General features: G+C 37.7%; 1 protein-coding gene across 1 annotated transcript; it reads right to left on the bottom strand.

The window, feature by feature from the left end:
- Positions 1–7,981: 7,981 nt before the first annotated feature.
- Positions 7,982–8,932, bottom strand: LOC116900469 (olfactory receptor 4A5-like). The gene has a single exon (XM_032902205.1). The coding sequence runs from the start codon at positions 8,930–8,932 to the stop codon at positions 7,982–7,984; it is 951 nt and encodes a 316-aa protein (XP_032758096.1).
- Between the last annotated feature and the right edge of the window lie 3,512 nt (positions 8,933–12,444).

Below are 12,444 nucleotides of genomic sequence, written 5' to 3' on the forward strand. Positions count from 1 at the left end.
ACATGGCTCCAGCTGCGTATGTAGCAAAGGATGGCCTTGTTGGGCATCATTGGGAGGAGAAGCCCTTGGTCTTGCCAAGGCTGGACCTCCCCAGTGTAGGGGAATGTCAGGGCAGGAAAAGGAGTGGTTGGGGAGGTGGAACACACTCATAGAAGAAGGGGGAGGAGGATGGAATAGAGGACTTATAGATAGGAAACTGGGAAAGGGAATAACATTTGAAATGTAAATAAAAAATATCCAATTAAAAAAATACAGCATTTTCAGCAAATGGTGCTGGTTCAACTGGAGGTCTGCATATAGAAGAATGCAAATCAACCCATTCTTATCTCCTTGTACAAAGCTCAAATCCAAGTGGATCAAAGACCTCCAAAAACCAGATACATTGAAACTAATAGAAAAATTGGTTAGGGCCTTGAACAGAGTGAATTTTTTCTGAACAGAACACCAATGCCTTATGATCTAACATCAAGAATTGACAAATGGGACCTCATAAAATTGCAAAGGTTCTGTAAGGCAAAAGACAATGGCAATAAGACAAAATGATAACCAACAGATTGGGAAAAGATTTTTTTCCATCTTTATTAACTTGAGTATTTCTTATTTACATTTCGATTGTTATTCCCCTTTCCAGTTTCCAAGCCACATCCCCCTAACCCCTACCCTTCTATATGGGTGTTCCCCTCCCCATCCTCCCCCCATTACCACCCTCCTCCCAACAATCCCATTCACTGGGGGTCCAGTCTTGGCAGGACCACGAGCTTCCCCTTCCACTGGTGCCCTTACTAGGCTATTCATTGCTACCTATGCAGTTGGAGCCCAGGGTCAGTCCATGTATAGTCTTTGGGTAGTGGGTTAGTCCCTGGAAGCTCTGGTTGCTTGGCATTGTTGTTCATATGGGGTCTCAAGCCCCTTCAAGCTTTTCCAGTCCTTTCTCTGCTTCCTTCAATGGGGGTCCCGTTCTCAGTTCAGTGGTTCGTTGCTGGCATTCGCCTATGTATTTGCTGTATTCTGGCTGTGTCTCTCAGGAGAGATCTACATACGGTTCCTGTCAGCCTGCACTTCTTTGCTTCATCCATCTTATCTAGTTTTGTGGCTGTATATGTATGGGCTACATGTGGGGCAGGCTCTGAATGGGTGTTCCTTCAGCCTCTGTTCTAAACTTTGGCTCGCTATTCCCTCCCAAGGGTTTTCTTGTTCCCCTTTTAAAGAATGAGTGAAACATTTGCATTTTGGTCAACCCTCTTGAGTTTCATATGTTCTATGCATCTAGGGCAATTCAAGCATTTGGGCTAATAGCCACTTATCAGTGACTGCATACCATGTGTGTTTTTCTGTGATTGGGTTACCCCACTTAGGATGATTTTTTCCAGTTCTATCCATTTGCCTATGAATTTCATAAAGTCATTGTTTTTGATAGCTGAGTAATATTCCATTGTGTAGATATACCACATTTTCTGTATCAATTCCTCGCTGAAGGGCATCTGGGTTCTTTCCAGCTTCTGGCTATTATAAATAAGGCTGCTATGAACATAGTGGAGCATGTGTCTTTGTAATATGTTGGGGCATCTTTTGGGAATATGCCCAAGAGAGATATAGCTGGGTCCTCAGGTAGTTCAATGTCCAATTTTCTGAAGAACCTCCAGACTGATTTCCAGAATGGTTGTACCAGTGTGCAATCCCACCAACAATGGAGGGTGTTCCTCTTTCTCCACATCCTCACCAGCATTTGCTGTCACCTGAGTTTTTGATCTTTGCCATTCACACTGGTGTGAGGTGAAATCTCAGGGTTGTTTTGATTTGCATTTCCCTTATGACTAAAGATGTTGAACATTTCTTTAGGTGTTTCTCAGCCATTTGGCATTCCTCCGCTGTGAATTATGTTTAGCTCTGAACCCCATTTTTAATAGTGTTATTTATCTCCCTGCGGTCTAACCTCTTGAGTTCTTTGTATATTTTGGATATAAGGCTTCTATCTGTTGTAGGATTGGTAAAGATCTTTTCCCAATATGTTGGTTGCCGTTTTGTCCTAAAACAGTGTCCTTTGCCTTACAGAAACTTTGCAGTTTTATGAGATCCCATTTGTCGATTCTTGATCATAGAGCATAAGCCATTGGTGTTTTGTTCAGGAAATTTTCTCCAGTGCCCATGTGTTCGAGATGCTTCCCCACTTTTTTTTCTATTAGTTTGAGTGTATCTGGTTTGATGTGGAGGTCCTTGATCCACTTGGACTTAAGCTTTGTACAGGGTGATAAGCATGGATCGATCTGCCTTCTTCTACATGCTGACCTCCAGTTGAACCAGCACCATTTGCTGAAAATGCTATCTTTTTTCCATTGGATGGTTTGGGCTCCTTTGTCAAAAATCAAGTGACCATAGGTGTGTGGGTTCATTTCTGGGCCTTCAATTCTATTCCATTGGTCTATCTGTCTGTCTCTTTACCAATATCATGCAGTTTTTATCACTACTGCTCTGTAATACTGCTTGAGTTAAAGGATAGTGATTCCCCCTAAAGTCCTTTTATTCTTGAGGATAGTTTTAGCTATCCTGGGTTTTTTGTTATTCCAGATGAATTTGCAAATTGTTCTAACTCTCTGAAGAATTGGATTGGTATTTTGATGGGGATTGCATTAAATCTGTAGATCGCTTTAGGTAAAATGGCCATTTTTACTATATTAATCCTGCCAATCCATGAGCATGGGAGATCTTTCCATCTTCTGAGGTCTTCTTCAATTTCTTTCTTCAGAGTCTTGAAGTTCTTATTGTACATATCTTTTACTTGCTTGGTTAAAGTCACACCAAGGCATTTTATATCATTTGGGACTATTATGCAGGATGTCATTTCCCTAATTTCTTTCTCGGCTTGTTTCTCTTTTGTGTAGAGGAAGGCTACTGATTTATTTGAGTTAATTTTATACCCATCCACTTTGCTGAGGGTGTTTGTCAGGTTTAATAGTTCTCTTGTGGAACTTTTGGAATCACTTAAATATACTATCATATCATCTGCAAACAGTGATATTTTGACTTCTGCTTTTCCAATCTGTATCCCTTTGATCTCCTTTTGGTGCAGAAAGAACTCACTCATTCTAGGTAAAAAAAATGAGTTCTGATTCTTATTTCATAAAGAAAAATCTTCTACCCTTTTAATGCTAAATTAATTAAACCAAAATTGTAAGAAGAAAATCTTGTTCCTTTAATAGGATTAAGCCTGCCTTGTTATTAAGAAAGGACTTGGACCCGTCCATTCTCCATCTGCACACAGGACTAAGGCTCTTCCTTACACAAATCCTGACCTGAGACTGCTGGCCTCCTAAGGGGTTCTCTCACTTCTAAACCCACAGTTGAGACACCACGTTCACTCTAATAAATGTTCAAAGAGGAATCCACTAGGAGCACACAGGACATGGAACCACAGAGCATTCTGGGACAGGATACTTTCAGTCTCTATCTGCACCCAAAGATAAGGCTCTCACACAGTCCTCTGTATACAAATCTTGCCCAGGAGTGCTCTCACTCCTAAAATAACAGGCTCACAGGCCCACAGGCCAACAAGAAGGACAAGCTCCTGTCAGAGACAGCAAGACCAACTATCACCAGAGATAAACAGATGGACAGAGGCAAGCACAAGAACATAAGCAATAAACACCACGGCTACTTGACATCATCAGAACCCAGGTCTACCTTCACAGCAAGTCCTAAACTACTCAACACACCAGGAAAGGAAGAGTTGAACTGAAAATCACATCTTGGTAACCAAATCCTGTAGGGGAAAGAGCTGGACTCTCAAAAGTGCAGACAATCTTGAGAGCACAGGGAGACCACCACTTCTGCTCACATTCCTGGCCCAAGAGGAATCTGCCTGGAGCCCTCTGGACATAGGAATCTAGAAGCAGTCAAGGACAGTATCATTAGAGTCTCTGCCTATGCCTGAAACTGAAAGACAGTCTCCTGGAGCACTGACACACATGAGAGCAGACGTAAGACCAACACTTCTGCTCCTAAGGAACTGCCTGGAGCCCTCAGGACATAGAAACCCAGGATTAGTCTAAGAGAGGATCCTTACAGTTTCTTCCTGTGCCCAAAGCTGACCCAGTCCCACATCTCTCTGTACCCAGATCCCATGGAGAGAGTGAGTTTCTGAGAAGTCCAGTTCCATCCCAAGGTGCAGGTAATTCCTGACGAAAATCTCTAAGCTGAAGATGTCCAGAACACAGTATGTGTAAGAAAGTAAGCCGGAATCTGATAGGTAAATACCTATTTTAATTAGCATCTTGAATATAAAATTGAAAGTACAGTTCAACTTGGGATGGTCTTTCACAAAAGGTTCTGTTCATAGCTAGTAGGTTGCACATTTCCTTCCTACCTGGGCTTCATCTTTATAAACTTGAGAAATAAACAGATACACATCAACAATTTATTTAGTAGCAATCACCTGATGCCCTCACATTGCTCTTGAAACTTTAAAGATTCCTTAATTTCTATAAGATATCTACAAATGATCAATTCAGCAAGGCAAGATTTGGAGAGAAAATATTTCTTTCATCTTTGATATTGTTGATATTCTTTCGATGCAGTCTGTCCTTTTGTAGTTCTGAGTTTGTTATAGATAAAGCAGGTTGGTTTGGATATGTCTTAGGTGGAACAAAGTGGGAAGAAAGAATTGGTATGATATACAGGATAAGCTTCTAGTTACAAACCAACTGTATATTGAAGAATGGCAATAGATCTGAGTGAAAAATTTTAATTTTGCATTAAAGACCCTTTTGGTTTTGTGGACAGATGGAGGTAGGTTTCTTGGTCAAAACCTAGAGTCCCTTTCTCATGGACTTAGAGAAGACCAAACTAGTCTTAATCAGTGGTTGTGAACCAAGATTAAATCTGGTAGGCTTTAAAGCAAGGAGTGGATATGGATTTCTGGAATTCTCACCAGGGTAGACCCTGGAGAATGGCGTGGGAATTCTGGGAATGAGGTTGGGTGCTTGAGGTGATTCAAAGGAACCTATGTATCTTGCAGTTAGGGAAGATCCTGCTAGGAGACAAGAGACTGGATACTGATCAAAAGGGGTGGTCAAAATAGGATGATACATTGTCAATAGCTCTGGCTAGCTAGAGAAAAACAAGAATGGGTCACTCAAACATACCAGACTAAACACTCATGGATGACATGGAAACTCTGTAGACAAGAGACCAAATACCAGGAAAGTCAGCTGAATTTATGGGTCATTTTAAAGATAGAATAGAGGCCTAACACTTTAGATGCTTCTTAAAATACATACATGTATGAAGGCCATCTAAATAAAATCACTGAATAACAGGGGACAAACAAATCCTCAACCTGGCATCTCTTTTTACCATATGATGCTTCCATATCAAAAGTGTATAGCATCCAATTGAGTTGCTGGCTAAAGGGTTCCCATGGAAACCCACAAAAAACAGCCTGTTGCCAGGACTGTAGGTTTCTTACCACAAACTGACAGAAAGGCCTTATTGCTGAATACAACACAGACACAAGCCATTGCACATTAGAAGAAGTTGAGCTGGCACTTCTCTAGAGTCATTACTCCTACAGGACTTGGTACCATATGGATACTATTAAAGGAAAAATGTAAACACCAACACAGCTACAAACCCTTTGATCTAGAGTTGTGTTCTGCCTTCATCATAAGCTAGGGCAATGGTCGTACTAAGTGTGTATGTGTAACCAATCAATATCTGATGTGTCTTAAGGCATACTCCATGTAACCTATCCCATGCTCAACATTCCTTGAGTAACCAAGAACCTGACAATAGACTGCCTAGGAACATACTGATGTTTTACTGCAGGGCTGTAGCAATAAAATTACTCCTAATGACATTCTGCTATCCTCATTAATCAAGGCCTCATTCAGACATCTTTAGAGACATTTCCTCCTGCAGCAGATGGTACAAATACAGAAATGTACATCTGGAAAATGTGCAGAGAATAAGAAACCTTGGATTATTCATTCCTAAATGTGATGTCTCTATTAAATCCCTCTCCTCAGAGCTCAGGGAATCCTGAACAAGAGGAGGTAGAAAGGGCATAAAAGTCAGAAGTGATAGAGAATGCGAGAAAATAAGGTCTTCTAAACAAAATATACTAAAGTGCATATGAATTCCCTAAGATTAAAGCAGTGTGAGGCCCATATGAGTTTACACCAGATGGAGGCCTATAGTTGAAAGCAGAAGTAAATACATTTCCATTCCTAAACCAGAAGCTATCTCCAACTGGCAACCATTTGCAAGGAAGACTTAGAGTCTTACTGAGACTCTAAGGAAGTCTCAGTAAGAAAACAAACTTGTCTTAAGAATATGTCCCATACTCATCATGAGATGGCCAACAGAATACAAACAACATCATCTTTGGAGGATACTTGCCTCATAATGTAATCAGGGGTTTTATTTGAGTATCTGTGGTGTCTATATCTGCTTATTTTGCCTTTTCTCAGCTCTTTTCCTTCTGGTCATTTGTTTTTTCTATACGAATTTGTTTTTCTTTTATATTATTATATTTTAGTTCAGTTTACTATTATCTCTCAGATGCCTGTTCGTTTTCAAAAGGAGATAAAGTGCATGGAGTACAGGGGAGTTTGGCTTTGTAAAATACTTAAAAAATAGTTTTTAATAAAGCTAAATTTAATTGGAAGTTTGTATTAATCAAAATATATAAATTAGTGATAATAGTATAAACAAAGTTTACAGATAGATGACTTTGCAATACATACAAAAATTACAGAAAATGTGGTATATTTCAACGATGGAGTACCACACCGCTACTAAAAACTATGACTTTGTGAAACTCTTAGGCAAATAGATGGAACTAGAAAATATCAGCCTGAGTGAGGTAACCCAGTCACAAAAGAACACACAGAGCATACACTCACTGATAAGTAGATATTAGTCCAAAAGCTCAGAATATCAAAGATACAATTCACAGACCATATGAAGCTCAAGAATACAGAAGACCAAAATGTGGATGCTTCAGTCCTTCTTAGAAGGTGGAACAAAATGTTCATGGGAGGAAATAGGGACAATGAATGAAGCAAAGACTGAAGGAAAGGCCATCCAGAGTCTGCCCCACCTGGGAATCTATCCCATATGCAGCCAACAAACCCAGACTCTATTGCTGATGCCAAGAAACATCTGCTGACAGGAGCCTAATATGGATATCTCCTGAGAGGCTCTGCCAGAGCACTGATACAGATGAGGATGCTTGCAGCTAAACATCAGACTGAGCATGGAAACCCCCAATGGAGGAATTAGGTAAAGAACTGAAGGAGCAGAAGGGGTTTGCAACCCCATAGGAAGAATAATAATATTAAACAACCAGACCCTCCAGAGCTCCCAGGGACTAAACCACCAACCAAAGAGTACATATGGAGTACATGGAGTACATGTACATGGAGTACATGATGCCAGAGGTATATGTAGCAGAGGATGGCATTGTCTGGCATCAATAGGAAGAGAAGCCCTGGTCCTGTAAAGGCTCATTTCCCCCATTGTAGGGGAATTGCATGGTTTTGAGGTAGGAGTGGGTGGGTGGGAGGGGGAGCATCCACATAGTAGCAGTGGCAGGAAAGATGGAAGAGGGGGTAACCAGGAAAGGGGATAGCATTTGAAATGTAAATACATAAAATATCCAATAGAAAATACCATTCATAGTAATAAAGGAATAAAAAAGAATTTGAAAAAAATCAGATAAAGACAACCTAAAAATCACCATTCCATGATATCTCAAAAAGACTTTATTCAAACCTGAAAAGAAATAGAAACATTTTATAGAAAATAGTAAAATTAGGAAATCCAACAAATGGCTGACAGCACACTCAATTATACCAATAGTAAATAAAATCTAAATCACAAAGGATTCATTCACAAAATAGCAAAATACATATATCAATTTTAATAAGAATGTAAAACTCATAAAACTTTCTACTACAGTATATTCATGATATTTACTTTAAAATTAGGAATAACAAGAAGAAATTCTTATTCTGTCTGAAGTAAATATTTTACGGCAGAGTTTTTCCATAGATTTTTTAATCTCTAAATTTCTCAAAGTATATATTAAAGGATTCAACATTGGAGTGAACACTGTATAAAACACAGTAATGAATTTGTCAAAAGGAAAGTTAGAAACAGGTCTGACATACATGAAAATGCAAGGAACAAAAAAGAGAACAATCACCATGATATGGGAGCTGCAGGTGGACAGGGCCTTCCGCCTCCCTTCCTGACTGTGAGTCTTAAGAGAGTTTAGAATTATTCCATAAGAGAGAAGGAGGAGCATAAAGACCACTACAGATATTGCTCCATTATTGCCAACTACAGTGAGCCCAAGGAAGTAAGTGTCAGTACAAGCAAGTCCTAACAATGGATACATGTCACAAGCAAAGTGATCAATGATGTTAGGGCCACAGAAAGGAAGTTTATACACAGAGAAAACTTGAACCAGAGCATGGGCAAATGCTCCAATCCAAGACACCACCACCAAAAAGACACAGACCCTTTGATTCATGATGGTCAAATAGTACAGGGGCTTACAAATAGCCACATAGCGATCATAGGCCATAAAAACTAGAAGGAAGATCTCAACACCACCAAATAAATGCTCTACAAACAATTGTACCAAGCAAGCTGTGAGGGAAATGGTCTTTTTATCACAGAGTAGGTCTATAAGTAATTTGGGTAAAATAGTACTGGAATAAAGGGCATCTATGAGGGACAGATAGGCAAGGAAGAAGTACATTGGGGAGTCTAGAGAAGGGCTGGCAATCACTGTCCACACAATGAGCAGGTTGCCCACCATTGTTCCAATATAGATGAGTAAAAATACCACAAATAATGTTTTCTGCCCAGCAGGATCCTCAGTGAGTCCCAAGAGTATAAACTCTGATACACTGTTATTCTGTCCCATTTGTTCTCCTATCAGAGCTATTTCAGAGATGGAGACTCATTAGAAAAAGACCTTCCATAAATTTTGACCAAAACTTGAATCAGTTCTCTCGTGAATTTGATCTTCTTCACTGAGCTCTACAGTGATGAACTAGCAGTCAATGTTCAGCCAGCATCTAGTGGGATTCTCTTATAAGCATCTCTCTAGACCTTTCGTTTTGGGTATCTGAAATACTTGTAAGCATCAGATTGTATCTCAAGACTCAGTTGAATTCTAGACAGAAAAATAGACAAAGGTATCTCAGTCATCCACATACTTGAAATTAGTTACTTATAACTAATTATATCTTGGCATAGATAACAGTAAACAGGAAATAGTCTTCCTTTTAAGAATTCTGTAAAGAAAACATGTGAATTTGTTCAGCAGGTAAAGATTGCCACCTCCAAGCCTGATGAGTTTGATCCCCACTGCTCATATGTAGGAAGAGACCCTAACCCATGGGTTGTCCTCTGACCTCCATATGATGTATCCAGAGCAACATGCCTACACTAACACACACACTAACACACACACACACACACACAAACAAACAAATTGTATATATGAACTCCCATGGAACAGTTAAGAAAGACTATATAAGCTCACATTTTGATATGAGAATATACAATAAAATTTATTTCCTTATACTGTAAACACTTGTATTGATATAAAATTTAGAAATGTTAGAAGAATTACATATACTAATAGAATTTTCATAAATATTTTTAATCTCAAATGAGTAAACTGGTGCCTTGCACCAGCAACCGTGATATGTATTTTATGATACATGAGATAAAATAGATAATAAGACAATAAAAACAGAAACTGAAAAAAAGAGATGATGAACAAGGGAGCACAGTTCTTACAGAATGCTTCCTAAGTGGTGACAATGCTCACATAGAAATTCAGCATCCAAGGACCAAAACCATTACATTCATTTAAAAAATCGTATAACCGATATAAGAAGTCATGGGATTGGGTCATTTTCTAATTGTAGTTGAAGTATTTGTTGATTGATACAAAGTGGTCAGCCCTAAAACCATAAACAAACAACAAAAGTGGACTCAATACACACAGACACACACAGACACAGATACACAGATACAGACACACACACACACACACACACACACACACACACACACACACACCTATCAATCTGAGAATTCAAGGGAAGACATAAAAGAGTTAGAGAGGAGGTACTTGGAAAGGGCTGGAGTTAGAGGCATAGTACCTGTGAGGAGCTTAGGGGCTGTAGGTGTAAGAGGAAACCGGTTGCAATCATTTTTAATTAAATATCTATGAAAATACAAAATGTATGCCTCAGTCTGCAACCTGAAAAATAAAAGGATTAGTTACAAAGATTTCAGAATCTTCAACACTATTACTTTGTTTCTGTTTCTAATCGGCTATCAATGATTTATATATTTGCATGGTTGATTTCTAACTTTATTGTAGCTTCTGGAATACTATTCAGGTGTGCATAGGATGTAATTATTACTATGACTAACTGATGGCTGTAATTCTTTCTTTCATGGTATATAAAAAACAAAAACAAAACAAAAAACAGAATCTAACATAGACAGGGAAAGAAAGTAGTAAACAGGGAACCCTGTGGTTCCTGGGGTCATATACATGTGTTATAGTGCAATGCCCATCCATTTACCATTATCACAACTTACTGGCTTTACCTTTGCCTTCATTTTTACTATAGGGACTTACATATCATCTAATACCTAGTTTTGTTTGGTTTTCTTATTTTCATGCATAGTGCCTGAAGCCTGAAGTACTACTCAGAGAATATGAAATCTAGATGAATGAGCTATGACTAATGTTCTTAGGGTTTCATTGTGAATATCAGCTCACACAATAAGTCATCAGAACTTCATTAAATATTTTATAGAATTTCATTTAAATATTCATTAAATATTTCATTAAATTTCATTAATAATGTATAGACACATTGTAGTGTATAAAGAACAGAACAAACATACCTCATGAACCACTTCTTGAACACAGATCAGAATTACGTTTTGGGAATTATCAATTTCATTATATTACTAACATTTACCTGTTAAGCAGTTTGACTAGCAACAGGCAATTACATTCATGTGCAGTTGAGGTGAAGATATATGCAGAGTTTGAGCTCTCTTAAATGACATTATGATGCTCGCTCAATATATCTCCTTCACATTGCTACTTCTACCTCACTCAGGGGACCTAGACTTGTCATTCTTGAAACCTAAAACCTTTCTATTGTATAAAATAATGTATATCCAACTCTGTGTCTCATTTCCTATATGTCTTAGTACCTTTCATTGCTTATGTTTGGTTTCATTAGAATGAATCTTCTAGAAGCCAATATAATTATTTAGCTAATAAAATAAAAAAAATAATAATTAATCTGTAGTATACTTAAGTTGTGTAAACCACACTGTAATTTAATCAAACAATTCGTCCCATAAAAATTTAACAATATTATTCCTACCTTCAATTTATTAAAAAGTTCCAAGTATAATACTTAATAAGATTGTGAATTAAAAGATATGTTTAAAGATATTGAAAGATACGATCCTGTGCATCAATGGAATGGTTTCAGCTATAATGAAGCATGAGGTTAATCATTTGCAGAAATATAGATGCAATTTGTAATAGCAATATAAAGTGAATTAAATCAGTCTTGGAACATTAAGTGATATGTTTTTCTCTTTTATTTGTTGACTGCGAATTTGTTATAGATACATGAAATCATCCATGTATAGAAAACATAAAAGTAGAAGTAAAGAATTAAGGCATAGTGAGGAAGAGGAGTGAAAAGAGAAACACTCAAGAAAAGAGGTATACACTCAAAATCCACTATAAACTTAAATAGAAAGTGGGCCTATATAAAACTTTATCATAAAATTGTTTATAAAGGTATCCTGTGCATAACTAAACAGTAACAAACTAACAATTATAAGAGACTGGATGAAATACTTCTCTAGGAATGTCTGTTCATGCTGGGATCATTTTAATAGATGTTTACATTTTGATATCAGAATACACAGTAACATTTGTTTCCTTATACTCTAAACACTTATATTGATATGTCATTTTAAATTTTCAAATTGAAACTCCAACCAATAACACTAAGACCAAATACATACACTATGCTTATTTTAAAATAATTTCTGTATACTCACACTTTCAATTTCCCCAGACATCTTTGTGAGAATCTATAACCTATAAGACATTGTAGTACATCACAGGAATGTTTAGCTTGTATCTTTTCTTGGAGGGCTCATGTGTTTACCCTTGGGTATTATTCTTCTTACAGAAAATCTATAGTTTTTACTGGGTTGACTATAAATGCTTTGTATATACATGTGATGTCAAGAAGACATGATAACTTATAGATATTCGTCAAATAATAAAAACGTACCAACCGGATGCAGAAAGCATGTTTCTATATTAATCCACTTTATTTCTTTCAGGTAAATCTAGTAAAAAGTTTA

Source organism: Rattus rattus, chromosome 5, assembly GCF_011064425.1.
Source record: "Rattus rattus isolate New Zealand chromosome 5, Rrattus_CSIRO_v1, whole genome shotgun sequence".
Taxonomy (NCBI): Eukaryota; Metazoa; Chordata; class Mammalia; order Rodentia; family Muridae; genus Rattus; species Rattus rattus.

Bases quoted from the DNA above. Each gene is read 5' to 3' on its own strand.
- LOC116900469 (XM_032902205.1), bottom strand. From the start codon at position 8,932: ATGGGACAGAATAACAGTGTATCAGAGTTTATACTCTTGGGACTCACT.